At 40.0% G+C, this 27066-nt stretch overlaps 2 protein-coding genes across 2 annotated transcripts; one reads left to right on the forward strand and one right to left on the reverse strand.

Annotated features, from left to right (window-relative positions):
- The first annotated feature begins 11984 nt into the window (after positions 1–11984).
- On the forward strand, positions 11985–12930 carry LOC110920840 (AT-hook motif nuclear-localized protein 16). The gene has a single exon (XM_022165042.2). It carries the CDS (start codon positions 12000–12002, stop codon positions 12690–12692), a length of 693 nt encoding a protein of 230 aa, XP_022020734.1. The 5' UTR covers positions 11985–11999; the 3' UTR covers positions 12693–12930.
- Positions 12868–17310, reverse strand: LOC110920839 (glycerophosphodiester phosphodiesterase GDPD6). Its single transcript, XM_022165041.2, has 8 exons — positions 17120–17310; positions 16203–16378; positions 15298–15481; positions 15131–15205; positions 14921–15030; positions 14623–14841; positions 13574–13729; positions 12868–13250 (listed from the first exon to the last, which is right to left on the reverse strand). Exons 1-8 carry the CDS (start codon positions 17130–17132, stop codon positions 13005–13007), a joined length of 1179 nt encoding a protein of 392 aa, XP_022020733.1. The 5' UTR covers positions 17133–17310; the 3' UTR covers positions 12868–13004.
- Positions 17311–27066: the final 9756 nt, after the last annotated feature.

The raw sequence follows: 27066 nt of genomic DNA on the forward strand, positions 1-27066 counted from the left end.
TTTTCTTTAGCTAATGTATCAGTAACAAGTGCCAAAATGGCAGTGTGCCCCTTTCGTAAACATTTCTGAGCCTTCAAGAAAGAGATGATTCTAACCACAGCACCACTCTTGTCGCCCTGAATTTCGAGAGGTTCCTTGCCAGAACGAGGAATGCGAACTATCTTTTCCTTGCATAAGATCTCTGCGTGATGTTGGGATAACCAATCCATACCGATAACGATGTCGAAACTACCCAAAACTATGGGTATAAGATCAATCGAGAAGGTCTGACCAGCTAAAACGATGCTACAACCCTTGACTACATGTGCGGCTTCTACACTTTTACCATTTGCTAACTCTACGACATGTTTGGTGTTTAGGGGTGTTGGTGTACGTTTTAACAATTTACTCACTTTTAACGATATATAACTCGTATCCGCACCCGAATCAAATAAGACAGTAACATAAATATCGTCGAGAAGAAACTTACCCATAACCACATTGGGATCATTCATTGCATCGCCCCGACCCAGCACGAAAGCACGGCCCCGAGCTTCGTTGCTATTGTTGTTGTTGTTTCCCCCGTTGTTGTTGTTCCCGTTGCCCTGGTTGTTGTTGTTGTTGCGATTCTGGTTCTGGTTCAATTGAGGGCAATCACGTTTGAAATGACCTTCTGCCCCACACTGGAAACACCCCCGGTTTCCACGCTGTGGCTGCTGCTGTTGGTTCTGTGGAGCTGGTAGTTGTAGTTGCTGGTTCTGATTCGCAGGTCGCGCACTCCTGCAGTCTTTAGCTTCATGCCCTAACTTGAGGCATCTCTGACAACGTTCCTTGCGACACCGTCCACTGTGGTGTTTGTTGCACTTATTACATAGTGGGTGAATTCCCCGATATCCACCCTGCCCCTGATTGCCTGAAGAGTGCTGACTGGGACTTGATAACTGTCAGTCTTTCGCTGCTGAACCTGTGACTGAACTGAAGCTGACCCCTTGCTGGAATCCCCATCCCATTTTCTTTTGTTGTCACTGGGAGTAGCAGAAGTAGTAACAGCAGTAGTGGTAGCACCGATGCGTTTTGACAGCTTGTTCTGCTCTACTGCCTGATCCGTAATACGATGAGCAAGGCGCTGAATAGCTTGGATGTTGTCAAGATTAGCCGATATCACATGGCTCTGGATTTCTGGCGCTAACCCCTTGAGATACAACTCAATGCGCTTGATTGGAGGGTCCACCATCGTTGGACACAGCACGGCCAGCTCGTTTGACCTCTTGGTATAAGCTTCAATTTCTGACCCAGTCATTATCAATGGTAAAACTCGTCTTCCAACTTGTGGATGTCTTCCCGTGTGCAGTATTCACGTTTAACCAGTTCCTTGAAATCATTCCAAGGGGTGGCGTTAGCAGCTGCCAACCCTAGGATCTGTACTTGCGCGTTCCATCAAGTTAACGCGATTCCTTCCAAAGTACCAGTGGCGTACTTGACCCTGCGAGCCTCAGGGCATTCACACATCTCGAATACCGACTCGAGCTTCTCGAACCAATGGAGTAGTCCCACTGCTCCTTCCGTGCCACTGAATGTGCTTGGACGACAGTCCATGAAGTTCTTGAATGTGCAGACATGTTGTGGAGCGTTTTGACCTATTGTGCATAGAATAGGACAATATTAAATACAAAGGTTGATTTAGGAATGTAGGATTCAAAGATCCTAGTGTGTATCCCATCCGCAGGGTATACTACCTGCTGGTGCAGCTGCAAGTGCCGCAGCTACTCGTTCATTGATAAGTGCCGTCAACTGGGCTTGAGTCATGTTCACTCGTCCAGACATGATCTTCATAGTAAAAGTAGAGTAAGTGAGAAAGGTTCGCGAGTAGTGCGATGACAGAAGAGTGTAAGCACATAGGTATTCTCATGTAGTGACGTATAGTAGGCAATGTAATCTAAGCATACTACGAGCAAAGTTCTATATAGTTCTAGCAAGCAGGTAATAAACATAAACCTTATTACCTAGGATATTGAGTCTTGCACGTGGAGCGAAGCGTCATTGTGGATCGTTGAGAGCACTGTTCTGGTTATAGTCTGGTTTTAATAAAAACGTTTTTCCCATATTAAAACCAAGTTCTCTATAACCAATGGCTCTGATACCAATCTGTCACACCCCCAAAATCCACACGCGGAGTACCACCGCTTGGAGGTGTGACATGACCAGGATCAAGCCACCAATCATATTGAACATGTAATTAATGTCAAGTAAAATAAATGCAAACCAATCATTCAATACGATAGGTGTTCAAAACATAATTATAGTATCAAGTGTAGCGGAAGCATAAGTATGAAAACCCAAAATATATCATAGTTCAAATGTTTAAACGTTTTAACATGGCATCCACGATCCATGCTCCACAACGACCTGCTCCTCCTTGTGCAAGCTCCATGTGTACCTAAGGTCCTGCAAGGCATGCAGCAGAGAGTCAACAACTAGTTGAGCGAGTTCACAGTAAACAGTCCAGTAATAATAATAGTAATGTAGGCCTTGTGTTCGTTCATTAAGTCATGTATTGTATTAGTCCGTATCGCAGCCCTCTAGGCATGTATGCGAAGATTAGGGAAAGTTCTCAAGTATTCTAGACTATGTATATTTGTATCGCGGCCACCCTGGCATGTGTGCGAAGTTTTAGTATATAGTCCGCGGCCTTTCCAAGGCATGTGTGCGAATGATAGTCATAATATCGCGGCCAACCCCTGGCGTGTGTGCGAAGATCAGTTAAATTGGTATACTAGTCTAGCCGTATCTTATCATTTACCATCCTCACCCTGAGGACCATAAACATCTATCATCTGAGTATGCGTAAATAAATCATCCAATCCCATTCCCACCCTGAGAACCCCATGCCTTGGCTGTGTGAACTCACCTTGGTTTGCTCGGTATGCTAAGTATGTGCTCACAGTTTATCAATCACGTCCTAAAGTACGCACGTAGGTATAATCAGTTCATATTCACGAAGTTGTTCACGTATAAGTATAATCACAGAAGTACTAAACATGCATTCAATATCATACAAGTCAAGCACATCACTTAACAACAGTTCATCAATCCAGTTAACATTTAACAGAGTTAAATCAGGTTACTGTGCAAATTACCCAAGTTGGCGAAACACAGGTTGGCGAAACATATTCTGTTTCGTCAACTTCTTTTTGGCGAAACACTATCTTGTTTCGTCGTTCATATCTTTGGCGAAACACTTTCTATTTCGTCAAGGTCCCCTTTGACGACACACACTCTTGTTTCGTCAAGAGTTCTATTTCGTCAAGTTCAGATTCGTGAAGGCATCAGTTACGTCAATCAATTACATCAGTTACACAATATCACAGAAACCCTAATTGCCGTCATCGTCCAGAAGCAATCATATGGGAATCATAAACACAGAATTCATACCGAAATCATTCAGGAATCATGACATTCATTGATTATTAATCATAATTAAAATCATGGATTGACTTTAGATCATTCTAGCATATGATTTAACCCTATTAACATACTATCATACATCCGGATAACACGAATAACATTCTAACATGACTGTTCCCGAGCATCATACCATCTAGTTCATCATCAACAATATAAAAGAAGTTGTAACCGATTAATCATACATTACTAATCCAGAATCATCATAAACATATATTCATATTTGATCCAGAAATCACGCATACACACAACATATAACAATAATCAAAGTATCAATGAAACTGATTAAACGAACACGAACTAACCGAGATATCCGGGATGTTAGTTTGATAGCTAGAGGGTTTGGAAGAACACAGAGTTGCCGTCACACACACACAGGAGTTCTAGGGTTTTCTGTTTTGCTAAAGTGTGACAAATGGAGTGGTTACGTATGACTTATACGCGTTTAAGCGTTCTGGGCCCTTAGTGGGCTTGACGAATCTGACGGGCTGGCGGAACAGTCTATTTCGTCGAGATCGGGTTGGCGAAACAGGCTTTGTTTCGTCGAGCATGTCACGGCGAATCACAACTCTGTTTCGTCGAGTTGTTTGATGGTGAATCAGTCTAAGTGTTTTGTAATAACCTATGATATATTTTACAACAACAATAAATCACATACATGCACAATCATAACACGTTTCATTAAAACATAACACGTATGGTTACAAATCAAACAAGTCAACTACTAAACAGTCAACGTCAACGTGTATTCAATGCGAAAGTGAAAGTCGAAAACTCGAGTTGTCACATCAATGAACACCCAAATTCATGGGATTTTTATAATTATAAACATGCACCCCATCATTTTACGAGTGAGAAATTTGGAACTGGATTTTCAAGGTTATCATAACAAAACGTGTTGCTTTATACACAGGTTTTAAATTTCGTACAAATATAGCAAGAAGGGTTGTTTAAAAATAACTGTTGCTAAACTCGAGTAAAAACTTGCTAAACTTTTGTATTGACTATTGACTCACCAATGTTAATGACATTTAAGTATTTTTTTTATAAGCATATAAAATTGTATGTAGAGAATACTAAGCGTCGGAGATAGCTTCACCGGAATATTGTGAAGGGTCCTGGTTAATCCGTTGATCTAACCAGTTGTACCGTTCTCCCTGTCTCGGCCGGCGATTCTTCCTCCGCTTTTGAGGCGACATCTTTTTTTCATTCTTTCTAGCAGCATCTTTCTCCTGGTCTCCTTTCCACAGAGTTTTCACGGTTTCCCGGAGGGCTTAGCGGGTCTGATACCGGTCGCGGCTATCTGAGTATAGTTAAGCTAGACTGGTTCGAATCCCATTAACACCTCTAGGGCCGTTTAACTTTGCTCATTTGTTTTCTCGGAGAAGCCATGGAGAGAGAGTAGAGAGAGGAAGGTGAGATTGAACCGGAGAACGGCGAAAACAGCAATAACAACTACAACGACGAAATAAGAAAGGAGAAGGCAATAACGTTTTATGTCTCAAATCTGCACCCCCACATAACAAATGGAGATCTTTGGTTGGAATGTAAGAATTATGGGCACATAGTGGACGCATACATAGCAAGGAAACTGGATAAAAGAAGGAATCGGTTTGGCTTCTTGAGATTTGTCAAAGTCAAGGACGAGGAGAAGATGGTGAAGGCATTGAATCAAATGTCATTTTATGGATGGAAAGTTAAGACTAACGTGGCTAGATTCGTTAAACCAAACAAATATAATCAAAATCAAAAGAAGATCTGGGCGGAGAAAGGTAAAGGTCTGGAACGACCCGTTATCAACCAACCGGTGGCATCAAAAAATGGATATGTGAAACAAGGCGTCTCGTGGGCGGATGTGGCAGCTAGAAAGACGGTGCAAAACAAGGAAGAGGCATGCATGACATTTGCAAACGAGTCAATCCCCTATGTTAAATGGAAAGGTAGGTCCATAATTGGAGAGCTGAAGAACATGAATGCATTAAAGGACGTCAGTGCAATGAAAAGAAATATGGGACTAAAAAATGCACAAGTTAGATACTTGGGTGGACTGAAGTTATTATTGATTTTCCATTCAGAAGATGAAATGAATATGAAGGTGGAGAAAGGAAAAGAATTATGGAAGGTATGGTTCAGCAACTAAACGACATGGAACGGGGAACTTGTACCGTATGAGAGAATCGCATGGTTGAAGATTACAGGAGTACCGCTGCAAATCTGGATCGATGCAGTTTTTGACTGTATCGGGGAAAAATTCGGAAGGGTTGTAAAGAAATCGGAAGCAAATAAGAAGGATAGCTGCTTCAATGAATACATAGTTGGTGTTATTGTTAATTACGGAACCATGATTAATGAAAAAATTTGCATAAGATGGAAAAACACAATGCTTGATATATGGGTGTCCGAAGTCAACCAATTGTGGCTGCCGGAATTCATTATGGAGACGGATCCAGCCGACGACGTGGAAGTAGATAAAGAGAATAGTATGTCATCGGAAAATGTGGAAGATAACTCAATACCGGAGGAAATAGATACCAAAGAGAAAGAGGTCGAGGAAGTAGCACCGGCACCGGAGACGAACCAACCAGAGAATAATCCGGTGGAAAATGCTCCGGCGGAAAAGGATCCGCCGGGAAACGAAAAGGTGGGAACTGAAAAGATAGGGGAGAAATACGAGGAGGCAGGAACCATTGCAACTGAGAATTCCGAGGAGGTGGGAGTTGTCCTAATCGAGGAATCTATAATAAATACAAAAGGTGGTCAGGATACGGAAATAAATGAAGTTAACTCGGAGCCGACAAACCTGATGGGGTCCACTTGTCCAGGTCAAAGCGTTTTGGACGGCCCACCAATAACCCCAATAATTGTTGGGCCTAGTGACACAGCCCAAAAGAAAAGAAAGAGAATTTCCCTTGCAGAGGCCCGATCCAACCAATTAAAACCACAAACGGTGGTGGGCAAGAATAGAATCCCATATCTCAATATTGAATTATCAGATGATTCCAGAAATAGGCCAAAGAAAAGGATACTGTTTAAAAAAAGGAGGTCACATAGAAGAAGGAATAAAGGTAAAATTCGAGTCACAGAGGAGGAGATAAATAGCTATGAATACAACGGTGGTAGTCTAGACGACGAGGTGGAATCGGAATGGGAAGATGAGGATGGGGGGGGGATCTAGAGCAAAACGAGGAGAATACCGTAGAAAGGAATAAAGGAATCGAAGAAAATGGGAATGATGAGTTGGAAGTAAGCAAGGAAGCAAATGCAACAATAGACATCGGGAAATTGATAGGTGTGGATCTGTCAAGTTTCGAGACATTAGTGAAGACTGCAGTTGCCGAAGACAAGGTGGAAGGTATACCACAATGAATTTTGGAACGATAAATATCAAAGGAGCGGGTGGCGCCGGGAAAGCAACCGAAATCAGGGGAATATTGGGTAAGTACAATTTATCTTTCATAGTTGTACAAGAGACACAATTTAGAGATCTACCAGTTAGTAAGATTAGAAGATTTTGGGACAATTCAAGTTTTGAGTTCTCAAAGGTGGACGCGGATGGAAGGTCTGGGGGGTTATTGTCACTTTGGAACCCAAGAGTGTTCAAGAAAGAAATAGAGACAAAAAACCAGAATTTTATTTTATTAAAAGGTAGTATTATTGGGGAAGGAGTGGATCTGGTTATTGTAAACATATATGGCTCAACGTCAAAAATAAACAGGGGGGGTGTGGGAGGAATTATTGGAAGCAAAAAAACATGATACACTGGATAATGCTGGGTGACTTTAACGAGGTGAGATCACCGGAAGAAAGATTTAATTCTCAGTTTGACGTTAGTAGTGCCATGAGCTTCAACAGTTTTATAAGTAGAGGGGGCTTTCAAGAATATAACATGGGGGGAATGAAATTTACGTTCATGTCGGGTGACGGATCAAACCTTAGCAAGATTGACCGGGTACTGGTTTGTGATAATTTCATGGGTAAGTGGCCGAACGCGTATCTTCTAGCTCTTAACAAGAGCATCTCTGATCATAGCCCTTTGATATTAACTACGGTTAATAACAGTTTTGGGCCATCCCCTTTTAGATTATTCAATAGCTGGTTTACCCTAGCTGGTTTTGATGAAGCAGTTAAGCGGGGTTTAAGTAAGACTTGTGTCTCACGTTTTAAAGATGAGATAATGGCAGTCAAACTCAAGTCCGTTAAAGATGAACTAAAAACATGGAGAAAGAACAACAAAGAGGAAGAGGAGAGAGAATTGACGGAAGCACAAAATAAGTTAAAAGAACTAGATGACTTGGCGGAGAATAGAACATTAGCCGATTCAGAAATATTCGTATGGCAAGGCTGTAAAGAAAAAATCATGAAATGGCACAACAAGGTGGCATCGGATCTAAAACAAAAGGCGAAAGTTAGATGGATGGGTTTGGGGGACGAAAATACAACCTACTTTCATACAATAGTAAATAACCATATAGCAAGGAATAAAATTAGCGGATTGTGGATTGGAGGGGTATGGATATCGGATCCATGTGAAATCAAATCACAGTTTTTGGCAGCTTTCAAGGAAAAATTTAAAGAACCACTAAATGTCGGGCCCAGGATTGGTGCTGCAGGTTTTAAAAAACTGAACGAGGATCAAGCTGCAGGATTAGTCATCCCCTTCTCCATCAATGAAGTTCGCAATGCGGTTTGGGAATGCGGAATTAATAAGTCGCCGGGTCCTGACGGGATTACCTTCAAGCTAATAAAATCATATTGGGAGGATATAAAGGGGTTGCTTATGGAAGTCATGCATCAGTTTTACACACACGGCTCAATACACCATTCATGTAGTGCATCTTTCATCGCCTTGATCCCAAAGGTAATTGATCCCATTACGTTTTCTGATTTTAGGCCAATTTCTCTAATTGGAGTAGTCAATAAAATTATCTCGAAAGTTTTAGCAAATAGAATGAAAAGTATCATCAAAGGTGTGGTGTCAAATGTCCAGTCTGCCTTTATGTCGAATAGGAATATAATTGATGGCCCTTTGGTTATAAATGAAGTGGTAGGCTGGGGTAAAAAATCGGGAAAAAGTATGTTCGTGTTCAAAGCCGATATTGAGAAGGCATACGATACACTGAATTGGAAATTCTTGATATCCGTTTTAGCTCATATGGGATTTCCACCGAAATGGAGGAATTGGGTTATGGGAATTTTATACGCGGGGAGAGGATCAGTGCTAGTGAATGGATCTCCGACGGGGGAATTTCACTATAAAATAGGATTAAGAGAGGGTGACCCCCTATCTCCATTCCTCTTTATCACGGCCATGGAAGCTTTACACGTGCTGATGGAAAATGTAAAAGAGAAGGAAATATTTCACGGGGTAAAATTACCAAGGGATGGCCCATATTTAACTCATATGTTATATGCGGACGACTCGATATTTATAGGAGAATGGGGTGAAGAAAATGCAAAGAATCTCAAAAGAATACTCTGTATATTCTACTTAATCTCTGGTTTGAAAGTAAATCCATGCAAAAGCCATTTATATGGAGTAGGAACAAATGATGGGGAAGTGTCTAATATGGCCACGTTTTTCAATTGTAAGGTGGGAAAATTTCCTTTTGTGTATCTAGGCCTGAAAGTGGGGGCAAACATGAATAGAGTATCAAATTGGAAGGAAGTACTCGATATGTTCAACAAAAGGCTTTCAAATTGGAAGGCGAAGAACTTGTCCTTTGCAGGGAGGGTTATTTTAATAAAATCAGTCCTTGGTAGTTTGCCTAACTACTACCTATCGCTCTACAAGTGCCCGAGCGGAGTTTTAAAAATATTAGAAGGGATTCGAAGGAAGTTTTTGTGGGGAGGTAACTTTGCAAATAATAAGATCAGATGGGTAAAGTGGGAGAAAGTGGTAGCATCAAAGAACTTTGGAGGCCTTGGCATCGGAAACCTGAGGGATACGAATTTGGCCCTCTTAGCAAAATGGTGGTGGAGAATAAAGATGGAACCGGATAGTTTATGGGTAAAGGTAATAAGCTCGATACACGTGAGTTCGAGAAAAGTGGAATCTATACCGTTCAAAAAATCCTTACCGGGGGTATGGAAAAATATTGGGGAGATATCAAAAGATTTTATGAAAAACAACGTTAATATGAGCTCAAATTTGAGAAGCAAAGTGGGGAGGGGGGACAAAACGTTATTCTGGGTGGATACTTGGATTGGAAATGAATCACTGAGAACACAATTCCCAAACTTGTATCAATTGTCTTCGAAGAAAAAAGCAAAGATTATGGAGGTCTATAGAACGCTAAACGGGGGTACGTTTTGGGATTGGGGTTGGGTAAGGACACCGAATAGTGATGAGGAAAAGCAAGAAATGAATATATTAAAGGAATACTTACAACAGCAGGAAATGACAGGATCAGGTGACGTGTGGGTTTGGAAAAATTATGAAGATCAAGAATTCTGTGTAAAAAACGTGAAACGCTCTCTGAGTCAGAACTTAGATTTAAACGCGGAGCCAAACAACTTTTGCTGGAATAATTGGGCAACGGGGAAGAGTGCAGCGTTTGTATGGAGAGCATCGGACGAGAAGATTCCATCGGCAACGGCTTTAAGATATAGAGGGATCAATATACAAGACGTAAGATGCAAGATATGTGGCGTGGAAGATGAAACTGCAGCCCACATACTGCTGAGGTGCAACTTAGCTAAAAGAATCTGGGAAGCTGTAATGATATGGATAAGATTTCCGATGCTGAACATAACCGGAAGTATATCAGATCTATTGCAGTCAATTCTGGAGAGTCACAGGAGCCGAGTAATTAGAAAGTTACTTCATGCGATAGCCATTCAGTCCATGTGGATCTTGTGGAAGAACAGAAATGACAGGGTATTCTCAGGTAAATCGAGGTCGACTCAAATGATTGTCGAAGACATAAAAGACACAACCTTCCAAGGGGTGAAGTATCGATCGAAACATAGCACAATAACAAGGCAAGAATGGTGGGATTTTAATATAAACGTGTAAAAGTTAGTTGTTTCTGTTTTCGTTCCTCGTTTATCTGTTTTTGTTTTTCCTTCTGTTGTTTTTTGTTTGGTTCAGCTGCTGGCTGAGTTTGTTTCTGTATGCGGTTTCCTTTAATGAAAGTTCCGTTGGCCATTCAAAAAAAAATATAAAATTGTATGTGTGAGATTCTTGCTAATCTTGGATCATATAATTATTTTGAAAATAATCAAATGGATTTGTATAATCCAAAAGTTTACATCGCCTTTAAACCTTGCAAATGCTTGTTGTCTTCATAATCCACACTTCCCCATCGATCCTTTATGATCAATCGAACCTCGTTTCAACCCCATGCCTACCCACACCAAACACACACGTCATCTCCATGGTACCTTAGGCTTTAATTTGGCTAAGTCATGTTTAGTCGATCCCACTATGGTTCCACTCTAGACGTCTTATTAGTTATCAATTTGCAATCAATGCAACAACATGACCTTGCGGTCCACTCTCGATAGTGGTACAACTAGCTCTAGACGCCACCCGGAATTCTATGATCATGATTCTTGTAAGTCATGATAATCACAAGGAAGCGATTTTACAACGAGTGGAGTAAACATATGAACTCACCAACATTATGTTGACTATTTTAAGCATGCTTTTCAGGTGTTTGATCCAAGATGGAGAGTCTTAGTTTTGATTGTGCATGCATACTAGGATATCGAGCTTTTGGAAGAATTCTATTTTAGTCTATTAGTGTAGATTTGTTTCTAAATCTTTATGCTTTTAGATTGTAAAACACTTTGTAAAATCCTCGGTATTAATGACAATCAAGTGTTTGCTTAATTATATGCTTCAAAAACCTTTTATGATTGCACCCGTGTGATTCCGCTTTGGCGGGGTGTGACATAATTGGCATCCTTGGACTAATGTGAAAGAAAGAAAGGGAAGGATGGCGAAAGGAGAGAACAAAAAATTCATCTCCACAAGCATGGGAGGAGAGAGGAAGGGCCACCCGTGAAGGTCAGCGATGCAGATGGTATGAGTGTTGCAAGTATTTTAAACGTTTAATAGATTTTCCTCCATCTAACACAGGGCTGGCCCGTAGGGGGTGCGGGGTGGGTGACGGCACAAGGCGCAAACCCTCCGAGGGCCCAAATTCATTTTGTATAGAAAACTTACAACTACAACTCAAACTATTAGACTTTAACTTTCAGAATTAAGGGGCATTTAAAAAGAATCAACATTAACGGTTTAGCTGAAGGTTTAAGCTAAATAACCGAATCGTAAACATTCTTAGTTTTCAGCATTGCAAAACGGTTAAAAGGGTATGAAACTGACTAGCTGCTGGGATTGCCTTTCTTGATGGGTTTTTTTTGTCATTTTGAACCAGTGGTAGTTGAGAATTAGGAATTTGAGTTGCATAAACTAAATTAAAAACATATTTATAAGTGTTGGTTTTACTTAACTATCTCCTAATTATATGTCATTCTTTTGATTTTCCTAAATAAATATATCCATATGAATCTCCCTACATAAACCTGGTTATGGTTAACCCCAAGTAAGAAATATGGCTGGTAGTGGAGACCTTAGTTCTATAACAGCAAAAACAGGCGAAAATGCGGTTAGGAGGCCACGAGGCAGGCCCGCCGGATCCAAAAACAAGCCGAAACCACCCATCATCATCACTCGTGACAGTCCCAACACGTTACGGGCTCATGCCATGGAGGTTAGCCCCGGGTGTGACATTGGTGAGAGCTTAGCCACTTTTGCTAGGAGGAAGCAACAAGGGATATGGGTGCTAAGTGCCGCTGGGTTTGTGAGTAACGTCATGTTACGCCAACCATCACCATCACCTTCCGGTCCGGGCTCTGGGCCTATAGTCACCCTTCACGGCCGATTCGAGATTCTATCATTGGTGGGTTCGGTATTGCCGCCACCAGCTCCGCCAGGTGTCACTGGCTTAGCCATATATCTAGTGGGCCCACAAGGTCAAGTCGTGGGTGGTGCCATTGCTGGCCCACTCATGGCCTCTGGACCTGTGGTGATCATGGCGGCCACTTTCATGAATGCCACTTTCGATAGGTTGCCCATTGACAAGGACGAAGCGATCGCGGCTACTACTACGCATGATCAATCTCACCACCGTGTTATTGGTGTTTCAGATATCTATGGCCACCCTCAAAACATGCTTTCTAACACCACCCTCCCTCCTCCCGAGATTTATACTTGGTCAACTGCGCGGCCGTTGTCCAAGACATGAGTATAACATTGGCAAGTGATTCTCTAGACAACTATGTCGACGCAAAAAAAAAAAAAAAAAAAAAAAAAAAAAAAAAAAAAAAAAAACTATATATGTTTAATTTGTATTTTATATGTTTCAAAACTTAAGCAAGCAGAAATAGTACTATAGGGTCAACAAACGATTATGACATTAATTTCGTGTTTGAACGTTTGATATGTAAACTTTTATTAGTGATATGATCAAACTTTGACGCTCCTAACGTCAAGGGTAAAATAGTAATTTTACAGCCAAGAAAATACACAAACATAATTTATGTTTGAAAGAAGCTATCTAATTTCTGATAGATATCTCAAATTTTCTGATCATTTTAGAAATATTTTGCAATAATTTGGTGGCATCAACCTTCCCGGGAGATGGAGAGGTCCATTCCTGGTAACGGTGGAGGCTACCGGTGAAATCGGTAAAAAGGCCATCAACTCCAATTGTGTTAATCCAGTAATCATATTCCAAGTAAGGGTCTTGAGAGAAGTTGAAATGCAAATACTGGTTTTCATTGCGGTAAGTGTATGGATGCACCTGCAAGCATAGAAATTCAACTTTGGTTTTATACAACAATAAAACCATGTATTTATGATAACAATGAAACATGTAAGCAAGGGCGTAGCCAGGATTCTTTTCCTACGGGTTCGAAAATTTTCAAGGGGCGGACGATAGGTTGTCTATTACTAAGTTTCGGCTTTTTCTACGGGTTCGATGTTGAAATTTCTACCCTGCATGTAAGATGTATGATTATACAAAGGGGGAAAGATTTTTTTGTGAAGAAATAATAACAAATCCACATCAATATGGATTTCTGAAAGTAATCGTTGACCTAAAAAGTCAAAGTGTGACTAATGTACCTGCAGATTATGAGCGTGTGCTCTGGTCACGAGATCAGTAGGTTTTTGAGTGTAGTTATCTTTCACAGGAACAATGGTATCCTTCCACGGACCAATCCCGACAACATATTCTTTGATGTAGTTAAAATAATCATCTGAAGTGATTTCTGCATACGTCTACAGGTGAAAAGGAAATTAGATTCTTGAAAGCCATTAAAAGGGTGTTTTAATGTGTGTTTTAAAAGTGACAATGTGATTGAATAATCAGGATAATTAGCATGCGACTTGTAATAATCAGATAATTATATGTTTGAATCTTTTTTTAATAAAATATTCGATAAAAGTAAGTCTGTTAAACGGTTCGTGCTCGTGGGGTTCTGTATTGAATCCGACACAAACCCAAAAGATTTACCTGACCCGTTTAATTCGAAAAAAAAGTTTAGTTTTTTAATTATGCCATTTTATTTTTGATAAATGTAAACATAAAAAATACCCAAATATCTTAAAACACATTTTAAACTTGGTTTTAAAAAGCGAGAGGCGCACAAAAGTGACGAGGTCTAAAACCGAGGCGCGAAGCCCAAAAGCAGTGGGCTTTTCGTACCCGAGGCACAAAGTGATTATATAATTTTTTATATATATCCCATAGGTTTTTAACATCACTTATCCAAAATATAGCTATAAATAAGGTTTATATATGATCTTACCTACAAGTACAAGTCAAATACCCTGTTGTACAACAGTTTGATGCTTAAAAACAGCATAAAAACACCTTTTGTACATGAGGGGCGCGCCTCAGGCCAGAAAACCCCCAAAATTTGCGCTTTTTGGGGGCTGTTTTGTAAAAAGCGCGCCTCGGGCTACCTAAGGCGCCAAGGCTCGCGCCTCAAGCGCGCTTTTTAAACCCAGATTTAAAAAAAAATACATACACACGTTAAAGGAAACTGACCCAAACCCACGAATTTCGTGTTTTGTTAGTGTCGTGTCAGAGATTCACACCCCTAAATAAAAGTACTAAAATCGAAATTTATAAATGCAAATGCTAGAAGTATTGATCTTTTTATTTATACCTGATTGGTGTCTTGGGTTCTAACATCCACATTATCAATTAGGAATATCTTGGGTAAATCTGTTTGGTTGTGGATACGAACAAGTGATGACGGGGCGAATGACTGAATAAAACACGGTTGTTTTAGCCATTCCGTTGATAAATATGTACCCTTATACCCGTATTTCTTAAGTACTTCCACGACAACATCTTCAAACTTTTTCCCTTTCCGCCATTTCACCTGCAAAGTAAAAGTTAAATTTCGTGAATCCAATGTAACGTTTTAGCACGTGAAGGTTAAAGTGGAGAATATAACTCACATGCTGGTTCATCAATATAGGATTCTTAATTTCGGGATATATTCCAACAACCCGTGGTGCATTTAATGCAATTTGAATGTACTCTTCAAATGTAATGATAGGAAACTTTCCTGTTCATGGGTATAACATAGATTTATATGTTAGATACACACATATACGTAGCTGCAAATGGTTATTTTTTTCTGTCAGTGACATTGAACAGAAACTAACCGTTATATTGCTGATCACGGAATTCAAACCTCTGCTTTGCCCTCAAAGTTTTTAGTTCTTTAAGTGTAAAATCAACTGAAAGTAGTCAAGTAATTAGCAAATCATCTACATGTTGACAATAATAAGATCGTATTTAGTTTCAAAAAAATAAGGAAGCCCGAGAATACATATGAAAAGTCCAGTTGTATTTTTTCCCTCAACTTCATAGGTCTTCACTCGGTCTGCAAATTCCTTGTGTTCTGCGACGTCAGTTGTTTCATCAAGTGTAACATCGTGATGGCACATAAGAACACCGTCTTTGCTAACTAAAATATCTGCTTCTATGAAGTCCGTGCCTTCTTCAATTGCTCTCTGTAAGAATAATGAACACCCAAAAAAAACAAATTATAAGCATGTTACCGTTGCAAGAAACTGTGGCATCTAACCAACAGTTTTCTTTTTACTATAGGTGGCAAAATTTGGTGGGTCGGATCAGTTACATGAAGGGTCAAAAAGGGTATTTTTTTTGTGTGATCGAAATGATGGGGTTGGGCTAACCCGTAAAACGATTTTGATCCATTTCATTTGAATAAGAAATAATCATTGTATTTACTATAAAAATCATCTTACCAATAAAGTGATTTAGGATGTTATATGCATTTGAATACACTTCAAACGAGTTTCAATCTGTTTAACTGACTTGACCCGGTTCAAGTTTAAAAGTTATATGTTTAGCTTAACTTGTCAGACCATATAGAGTCGAAACAATAACAATATCAAAACGTTTATAAGTCAACTGGTTGAAATGACACCTCTTGTTCTACTAGGGGTATTGATAAGAATTATACTTAGGAGTAACGGCTGGATAAAAAGGGTATTATCGGCAGCTGAAAATGTTGACATAGCTATAATGTTCAATTAAATATGGCAAGTAGCACATGTGACAAAGTGTTAAATGAGATTGCTTTACCTTCATAAATTATCTTCACTGTTGACCTTTTTGGTCATGCAGGAAAATTAATGACTAACATTACACTAAACCGAAGAAAAGTCAACTTTTCTTAGGAGGAAAGATATGGTTTAATAAATGTACCAAGTAAGCAGGACCAGTTTCCTCTGGGAGTTCTCCATTTGAACCGCGGTGTGCAACATTAAACGGACGAAAAGTCTGTAGGGGCTTTTTAGTACTTCCGTTATCGCTTGGAAGGGGATAGTGTCTCCTCGCAGAACATCCGATAAAGAGTAGCAGAAACGTAACAATCACACAACCTGAAAAACAGTTGATCAATCTTAAGACATTGCACAAATTTTCAACACATATAATAACCACAAACTCTAATCTGAGGTCAGCAGTTTTGTTCTTTAAACTTCATAAAAATAAATGGTTTACAAAGTTTCTAAAAAAAAGTTTAATCACTGCAGATAAGTTAAAGAGCAATATTGCAGAATTTAAAATGCTGATTTCAGAATTTGTATATAGATTTTTTTTGTTTTGAATGGTCAAAATTATATTAAAAAACTGGTATAATAAAAAGTTTAGAGTTAATTACTGTATTCATGTCCTGTGGTTTGTCAAAAATCACTATTTCAGTCCATTAGTTTAAAATTGCGATTTCAGTCCATGTGGTTTCACTTTCGTAACCATTTCAATCCATTTATTTTGTAAGTACAAGGACATTACGAAAGTAAAACCAACTGAAATCGCAATTTTTAAACTAATGGACTGAAATAGTGATTTTTGACAAACCAACTCAAAAGTTTAACATAGTAGAGTTGACCTAAAAAGTCAAACTGTAATTTGGATAATCCTTCAGCAGATATTTTTTCCTAAAAATGTATCACTAAATTCAAATCAAAATAACTTCCACATCAAATCAGAGGCTAATAATTCATTGATTGAAACGGAATCTTACTTATAACTAACTTAATTGAAGCTAAAACAGAATGTATACGAAATGAGATCGGAGAAAGTAAAAATTGGAAGATATGAAGCTGAAATTAGATGCTTACTGGATGAATTCATGTTGATTCGATGCTGTTGGTGATCCTAAGCCCCCCGAAACTTCTGATCTCGGAGGGGGGAGGGGGTGTTGACGGGGTTGACTGTAAGTTGTTTGGATTGGCGAGAAGAAGATATGGATCAAGACTCCCATAAACCCATTTTCCACGCAGAGTTTACCGGAAATTTGAAATGTTGATTGTTTGGATTCGGATATTCTCTTTTAACATTATTTTTTATATCGTTTTGAACTTTTATTTTATTTAATTATTTAATTCGATAGTTGCGAGAATAGCAATGAGTTATGAGAGCATTCACATCCAATCCATCAAATTATACATACATTCTACTAAAAAACAACTTCTATATCAATATATTTTCACTAAAAACAAATACTTTTTCTCTCTCCTTTTCAATTAAATAATATTATCATTACATTTTTCTCTCTCCTTCACTCACAACCACTTTCAATATATATTAAAAAAATTATAGTGGGTGAACAGTGTCCCCTCAAATATACAGATGAACAGTAACATTTTCTCTCTCCTCCACTCACAACCACTTTTTATACCCTTTATAATATAAAAACCCCCCTCACATATTTTGATGGATAGAATGTGAATGCTCTGACTTATGAGTATACTCCATCCTCCAACTTGCAAGGTTTTTTTTTTTTTTTTAACGTAAAACATAAGAATCGCCGGATACTTCGTACGCGGCACCCATTGGTCGAAAGGTAGCCCGCGGCAGCCCAACCTGCACGTACGGAGCCCCTAGCCTACCATGCCGCCAGTTCCAAGGAAAACCCGACCCTACATCCGTCCGAGGGCACGACAATGAAGAGCCGATAAAACACGGGTGGATCGGAAATCGAACTCAAGACTTTTCGGTCAGGAGTCTTCCTTTATTTCCATAACCACAGACACAAAGCCCAGGGTTACTTGCAAGCTTTTAAAAGTCGGCTTTAGCTATTTCCATCGAATCGGACAATGTTAATATTGGACTTGCTTGTTAGATCATAAACATAAATTAATATTTGTTTAATAATAATTAATATTATAATTATAATTATATTATTATATTATATTATAAAACTATAAATTAGCAACATCTTTATGCTTATGGTTGTCGTTTTCTTGGCTTTCAAAAAAAAATAATAATAATAATTGGAACTTTCATTTCTAATACTAAAGTTTAATGTTTGGCAATTTAAGTCTAAAGTTTCAATCTTTAGTAATTTAACCCCTTTGATTAATTTGATTTTTCACTTATAATTCAAAAATTTTCTTCTTTTGCAATTTAACCCCTTTGATTATTTTGCTTTTAATCCAAAGCTTTTCATCTTTTGCAAGTTAACTCTAGAACTTTTTTACTTTCAATTTTGATCCCTCATACTTTTCATCTTTCACAAATTTTCCGTTTAACGTTTCGTCCTAAATTTCCCGAGTTAACACGCCGCAATGTGCGTGGGGGGTTCAACATTGTTTTTTCATTTAATTTTTCCGTTTAACAGGCTCATTGCAGCGCGTCTGTTTTTTCCCGTTTGATAGGTTTGTCGCAACGCGCGGGTCAAAGATCGACTTAGTTATTATTTTCTATGTTTTACAAACAGGCTCGCGGTCATGTAAGAAACATTTTCATTTCATCTAATATCATATATAACTAATAAATCCTCCGCCACATTGAGGCGGATGGTAATTCTAGTTAATATTTATTTTATGATTTTTAAGTAAAAAGTAGAAAAATTAAACAAACACGTAAAGTGACAAAAATGCTCTTGAGTAAAGGTTGGTTTTTGGATAAAGTTAGTGGATTAGATGAAAATGAAAAGAATTGCGAGAATAGCAATGAGTTATGACTTATGAGTATACTCCATCCTCCAACTTGCAAGGTTTTTTTTTTTTTTAACGTACAACATAAAAATCGTCGGATACTCCGTACGCGGCACCCATTGGTCGAAAGGTAGCCCGCGGCAGCCCAACCTGCACGCACGGAGCCCCTAGCCTACCATGCCGCCAGTTCCAAGGAAAACCCGACCCTACATCCGTCCGAGGGCACGACAATGAAGAGCCGATAAAACACGAGTGGATCGGAAATCGAACTCAAGACTTTTCGATCAGGAGTCTTCCTTTATTTCCATAACCACAGACACAAAGCCCAGGGTTACTTGCAAGCTTTTAAAAGTCGGCTTTAGCTATTTCCATCGAATCGGACAATGTTAATATTGGACTTGCTTGTTAGATCATAAACATAAATTAATATTTGTTTAATAATAATTAATATTATAATTATAATTATATTATTATATTATATTATAAAACTATAAATTAGCAACATCTTTATGCTTATGGTTGTCGTTTTCTTGGCTTTCAAAAAAAATAATAATAATAATTGGAACTTTCATTTCTAATACTAAAGTTTAATGTTTGGCAATTTAAGTCTAAAGTTTCAATCTTTAGTAATTTAACCCCTTTGATTAATTTGATTTTTCACTTATAATTCAAAACTTTTCTTCTTTTGCAATTTAACCCCTTTGATTATTTTGCTTTTAATCCAAAGCTTTTCATCTTTTGCAAGTTAACTCTAGAACTTTTTTACTTTCAATTTTGATCCCTCATACTTTTCATCTTTCACAAATTTTCCGTTTAACGTTTCGTCCTAAATTTCCCGAGTTAACACGCCGCAATGTGCGTGGGGGGTTCAACATTGTTTTTTCATTTAATTTTTCCGTTTAACAGGCTCATTGCAGCGCGTCTGTTTTTTCCCGTTTGATAGGTTTGTCGCAACGCGCGGGTCAAAGATCGACTTAGTTATTATTTTCTATGTTTTACAAACAGGCTCGCGGTCATGTAAGAAACATTTTCATTTCATCTAATATCATATATAACTAATAAATCCTCCGCCACATTGAGGCGGATGGTAATTCTAGTTAATATTTATTTTATGATTTTTAAGTAAAAAGTAGAAAAATTAAACAAACACGTAAAGTGACAAAAATGCTCTTGAGTAAAGGTTGGTTTTTGGATAAAGTTAGTGGATTAGATGAAAATGAAAAAAAAAATACAAATGTTAGGAACACAGATAAAAAAATATTTTAGACTCAATTGACAAATCTAACCAAACCAATTGAATTAAAATGACAATTTAGTCTATGTAACAACCCGACTTTTGAAGTCAAAGTACAAGTCAAAGTATAAGTCAAGAAAAGTCAACGTTCAGATCTGTCATTTCTGACTTAATTATTGTTTGTACTCTTTGACTCGATAATCAATACTTTGGTTAACGTTGTTTTAGTTTACGATTTGTTAAAATGTGAAGTAACAATGTGATAAACACAATTAAACGCAAATCTACTAAACGCTATTCTACTTAACGCTAACGTATCGCTATCGCATCGCAACTCGAATCGCAGTTATTTGATTGTTCTATGTGTGTGTGTTATTATGTGTTACTTGTGCATGTTTATATATGTTAATGGTGTTATTCGCAAACGCAGTCGCAACTCTATCGCAACGCAATCTCATCGTGGACTCGAAAATAAGTTATACTTTTATTTTATGTGTCAGTTATGTTATTTGTGTAACTATTCATTAATACTATCGCATCGCTTACTCGCAACTCGCCTAAACGCAACGCAGCACTCAACGGACGAAACGAAAGTTGCAAAACCAACTCGCGAAGGCCCTCCGATCGAACGACCATCCGACCAGTCTACTCTGCACCGACTTTTCTCGCCTCTCACTATAAATACCCCTCCTGTCACATCACTGTTCATTGATGTGACATCTCCCTCCGACCCGTGCACTCTCAGCCTCTTTTCTCTCGATTCCTCGCGATTCTTGTAAGTTTTCTTCCTAAATCTTGTACTTCCATCATCACTACACACTTTCTCATCATCTTCTCCAACAAATCACAACTTTCACCATGAAATCACTGGATTTGGGCTGTTCTAGGGTGACGTCATCATGGAGTTCTTATGAACACTAAAGTGTGACCTCATTTCACTAAGAACGGTTCGGATCTGATGGATTTCCATATGTTTTACACTGATTCCAACATAAATCTAAACATTTTCAAACTGTTTCAAACTTTTCTTCAACATCTATTACTGTTCACTCAAAACCGTTAGAATCTGGACTCGTTCGGGCTCTCTACTCATTCTCTAGTGGAGAACCGGTCTGAGAATGGATTTCTACCGGAGAGATGACCGATTCACGGGTTGAACATGAAACTCCGTCAAGAACAGTTGGTTCCGATCGAACGGGGTGATTCCCGTCCGAATGGACGAGTTGGGCTTGATGAGATTTTCGTTGTTTAACACGTTGTCACACCGTCTTCGTCAAACCGCAAACTTTTCAACTTAACTGATTTCATAGGGTTTCAAACAATCAGGTTGTTCAATCGAATAGTCATCCGATCGAACGACCATTCGATCGAACGACCATCCGATCGAACAACCATCCGATCGAACGACTATTCGACCAGGTGCCTTGATTTTACAAGTTAAACACTTAAACTTTTCCAAAATTTTCAAAGATCATCAGTTTCAATCGAACGGCCATCCGATCGAACGGCCATCCGTCCAGATGACCATCCGATTGAATGACGTTACTTATACTACAACGAAAACTTTAAAAGTTCAACATTTCACAAACACACCTCCCTCAGTCGAATGACCATCCGATCGAACCACCATTCGATTACTCTTCTCACCGACATGTCGTTTTACGCACTGTTCAACGCTTACACTGTCATACTGTGATCAGGCTAATCTCTCAAGCGCTCCCTTTAATCCAAGCTTGTGTTTATCTACTAAACACGAACTGTGAGTATACTCGATCCCTTTTTGCTTAACGCACTTTTGGGTGTTACATACGTTACCTATATCAAATCACATCGACACACAACGCAATCACTTTTTATACACTAATCGCTCTGCATGTTATACGTGTTTTCGATGAATGCTTGTATGTTATGTTTACACAGTGATTGTTACCTGGCACCTTAGCAACGATAGTACTATAGTTTGGACTCAGCACATGTCATGGACAGGGGTTGTTAAGGGTATTTCTTCACGTGTCACAGTGGTGATATGTGTTGCGCATTCTACAACTCGCAGTCATGTCTGTGCATATGTCATTGTCGATAGCTTACTTGCTTCACATTTCTATGTGTTACATGCTGGTTGTGCGTATATCGCTTTCGCTACTATTATGCTGTTAAACTTGTATGCTCACCTTTACACTACGTGTGTTGACCTATTTTAACGTATGTGACAGGTGTTTAGGATGCTTGCTTGCTGTGATGAATCGAGCTTAGGTGTTCTAGAAACCCACGAAATAATTCATGAGTTGTCGGAACAGTTATGTTGTTTTTGAGACAATTATCTGTAATAACTATTTTTATATTATCTGTTAGTAGTATAGGATATTAACGTTAAGGATTTAGTAATATTATAGTTGTTGTGGATTCTCTTGTACAATTTGTTTCGTTCAGTGCCACGCCTCGATGATTCCGTCATCGGTTGGGGTGTGACAGATTGGTATCAGAGCCATAACTATAGGGAATTAGGCTAGACTCGACCTAGTCCGGGTCGATGTCTTAGTATTGACCTAGTCTATAGTCTAAGCACCAACAGACCGCCTTGTGCGAACCCAGTAGGGGTTCTGCGCGAGCCTATTACTTTTACTCCCTCGAACTCATTCATGCACGAACACCGCATACTACAGCTTCGTGCAGGATCGACCTTTCCTAAGGTCGAACACTACCACTTAGCCTTTCCTAAGGCTAATACACACATGATTTTTCAAAAACAAACGAGTGGGTGGGTCAAGATTAGGTGTGAAAACCGCAAACTCTCGACTAGATTGCTCACTCGACACGCATTTTTACTATAAACACGAGAATTTGCGTTGAGTCAAGAGTGAAATCCATATCTCGACGAAATTCTCCTTCTCTATCTCGTGACTCTATCACAGAAACAGGAGTAAAGTTGTTAAGTTAGGGGTGAAACCTGCATCTTAATGACTAGTTCCGCTCTCTATTTGGTTTTAGGGAACTCTCACCAAAGTCTCAGTGGATTCCAACGACACAATTCACGTATTAACCGAAAGGATGCGTGCCATTCACCGTATGTCGCTGAGAGAGCACAGTCTATTAGGCCAAGCGTGAACTCGGAGTCCTTGAGAATAGTCGAATCACTTTGGGTAGTCGACGTCTATCACCCAGGACAATCTATTTTCGATCGCCGATTTTACGCTTTATCGCTTTTATGTATAATTTTGATGTGTTTATGTGATTTTATGTGTTTATGTGTTTCGATTTTGGAGACTATACGCTTTTCCTCTTTTCGCCTTGATAAACACGCACAACTCGCACTGCACATTTATCTCAACACGCTAACAAATCGCAGACGCTACACTACTCACTATGTTACCCGCTTATGTTACTCGCTACTCGCAATCGCTACTCTTGAACGCGCTCACGAACTGGAATGATATGTGAATACGTGCAATATATGTAGGAGAATACTTGCAAAATATAGTTGAATATGTGCTTCTGTGCTCTACGTGCTTATGTGTTTATGTGCATACGTGCCTATGTGGATTATGTGCCTACATGATGATGTGCCTATGTGTTGGACGTGTTCCTGTGCTTTACATAAAGTAGCTTTTGGAGATACGCTAGACTATACTCGATTTAATCGAAATCGTGTCTGAATCCTATGACGATGTCTGTTGCAGAAAATTTCGTCATTTGGATCGCACACCTCTCACGCTACCCGTTGCAACCACGCTGACAAACGCATCGCATCGCTATTCGCCAAGGACATAGCTAAGGTCATTCCGAAAATCGTCAGTGAAATCAATGAAATCGATAGCAAGTCCTCTGAGGAATCTAGGACTGACTCGCCCAAAGCTACTTTTAGCTTCAAGCAGTTCAAGGCCTGCGGCCCCAAAGACTTCACTGGTGAAGACGGGCCAAACGCCATGTTTTAATGGTTCGACTCGATTGAAGTCACTCTTCGCCAAAGCGGATGTCCAGACAACCTCCGCACTGTCAATGCAACTGGCGTTTTCCAGTCTAGGGCTCTGGATTGGTGGACTACCGAAAGAAACAGACGAGGTAACGACGCAGCCTATGGGCTTTCTTGGGAGGAATTGAAGGAAATCATGATGAAAGAATTATGCCCCCCACATGAGATTCAGAAGTTGGAGGACGAGTTTTGGAACATCAAGCAAGAAGGTGGCGACAATGTTGGTCTTACTACGCGCTTTAAGCAGCTTAGCATCATTTGTCCTAGCCAAGTCTCAACTCTCGACATCACAATCAAGAAATATATCCGTGCTTTACCTGATTGTGTTGCTGATTTCGTGCAATCCGCCAAGACGACTACCATCGAAGAAACTTATCAACTCGCTGCAGAAATCAATGATAAGTGAGTTATGGCTGGTTACTTCAAGAACACCACCAAAAGTCTCCATCAAGTCACCGCTACTCCGACCTCTAAAACCGCTGCATCTCAAGGATCGAAGTCATCACGCCGCAAGCGCAAGAGCAACAAGAACTACGCGGTCACCGCCGCTCCTCTCAATGATGTCCCTGCCCAACCTCAGAACCAGAACCGCCAAGTAGCTGCACCCGTGACCAACGCACCGCCTGCAAAGCGTGCGTATACCGGTCCGCACCCTCTGTGCCCTACTTGTACTTATCATCATCCTGTTGGGATCGCATGCCGCTTTTGTGTCCACTGCAACCAATACGGGCACTTTACCGCCAACTGCCGTACTGGTCCTCGTCAAGCTCAAGTTCAAGCTCCTCCTGCACTGCCAGCTCCTCTTCCCGCTCCTTAGGGTAATCAAGCAGCTCCTGCTCACGCAAGAGTCTGCTTCGCTTGTGGTGATCCTAACCACTTCGCAAACATCTTCCTGAACCAAGTGGTGAAGCAAGAGCCTCAGCAGCAACCAGCGCAGCAACAACATCAACAGCAGCAGCAGCCAGCTCAACAAGCAGCCCGTGGCCGTGCATTCAACATCAATGTCCACCAGGCGCAAACTGACAACAATGTTGTCAATGGTATGTTTCTTGTCAACGGTATTTATACTTCGTTTTTATTTGATACTGGAGCAGATAACTGTTTTGTATCGTTAGAATTCGAAAAGCTCCTAAAACGTAACGCGCTAATCTCCCTACAACGTTCGACGTAGAAATTTCCACTAGAAGAACCGTCACTGTTAGATCTGTTCTCCGTGATTGTATGCTTGAACTCAACAATCACGTCTTCCCGATCGACCTTATTCCGATGCAGCTTGGTAGTTTTGATATCATAGTAGGCATGGATTTTCTTCGCGAAAATTGTGCCAAAGTCGTTTATTTTGATAAGATGATTCGTTTCTCCGTCGCAAATGGTGATCAACTTTGTGTCTATGGCGAAGTGTCCTCGAAGGATCTCAAACTCATGTCGTGCATCCAAGCGAGCAAGTATTTCCGAAAGGAATACAAAGCTTTCTTGGCACACATCGTAATAGCGGAGGAAAAGAAGTCAATGGAAAAGGTGCCTGTGGTTCGTGATTTTCTTGTTGTCTTTCCTGACGATTTACCTAGTTTACCCCTGAGTCGTGATATCGATTTCCGTATCGACCCCATTACTGGAGCCAACCCTGTTGCTAAAGCTCTCTATCGCCTCGCTCCGTCTGAAATGCGCGAACTTTCGAGTCAACTGCAGGAATTGCTTGATAAAAGCTTCATTCGCCCTAGCACCTCTCCTTGGGGCGCGCCTGTCCTTTTCGTCAAAAAAAAGGATGGATCGTTCCGGATGTGCATCGATTATAGGGAACTCAATAAGCTCACTATCAAGAATCGCTACCCCCTACCCCGAATTGATGATTTGTTTGATCAATTGCAAGGTGCTACATGTTTCTCAAAGATCGATTTACGCTCAGGTTATCACCATTTACGAATCCAGGAGGAAGATATACCTAAAACCGCTTTCCAAACTCGATACGGCCATTATGAATTCGTCGTTATGCCCTTTGGTCTAACCAACGCACCCGCGGTTTCCATGGATTTGATGAATCACGTGTGTAAACCCTTTCTCGACCACTTCGTCATCGTGTTTATCGATGATATCCTTATCTAGTCGAAATCGAAAACCGAACACACGCAACATCTACGCTTGATTCTCGAATTACTCAAAGGGAATCGACTCTATGCCAAGTTCTACAAGTGTGAATTTTGGTTGGAGGAGGTTCAATTCCTCGGTCATATCGTCAATAGTCAAGGTATACACGTCTATCCCGCGAAGATTGAAGCAGTTAAGGGTTGGGTTACACCAAAATCCCGTCTGAAGTTTGTTCGTTCCTTGGATTGGCGGGGTATTACCGTTGATTCATCGCCGATTTCTCTAAAATCGCCATTCCGCTTACCTCTTTGACGCATAAAGACAAGCCTTTTGTTTGGGGAACCGAACAAGAGGAAGCCTTTCGAACTCTCAAGCATATGCTCTGCAATGCTCCTATCCTCGCGTTGCCCGATGGAAACGACGACTTCGTAGTCTATTGCGATGCCTCTAACCTCGGTCTCGGTTGTGTTCTTATGCAACGAGATAAGGTTATTGTGTATGCCTCTTGTCATCTCAAAATCCACGAGAAGAACTACACAACCCACGATCTCGAGCTTGGTGCGGTTGTTTTTGCATTAAAGATCTGGCGACACTACCTTTATGGTAACAAGTGTACGATCTTCACCGACCATAAGAGCCTACAAACATATCTTGAACCAGAAGGAACTGAATATACGCCAACACCGATGGGTTGAACTTCTCAATGATTACGACTGTGAGATCCGTTACCACCCTGGCAAAGCAAATGTCGTTGCCGACGCTCTAAGCCGACGAAGCTATTTGCATAGCATTCGTAATATTCAAGCCCAGCACGACCTCGAAGCCCTAATCCGTGAC

This window comes from Helianthus annuus, chromosome 8 (genome assembly GCF_002127325.2).
Source record: "Helianthus annuus cultivar XRQ/B chromosome 8, HanXRQr2.0-SUNRISE, whole genome shotgun sequence".
NCBI classification, from domain to species: Eukaryota; Viridiplantae; Streptophyta; class Magnoliopsida; order Asterales; family Asteraceae; genus Helianthus; species Helianthus annuus.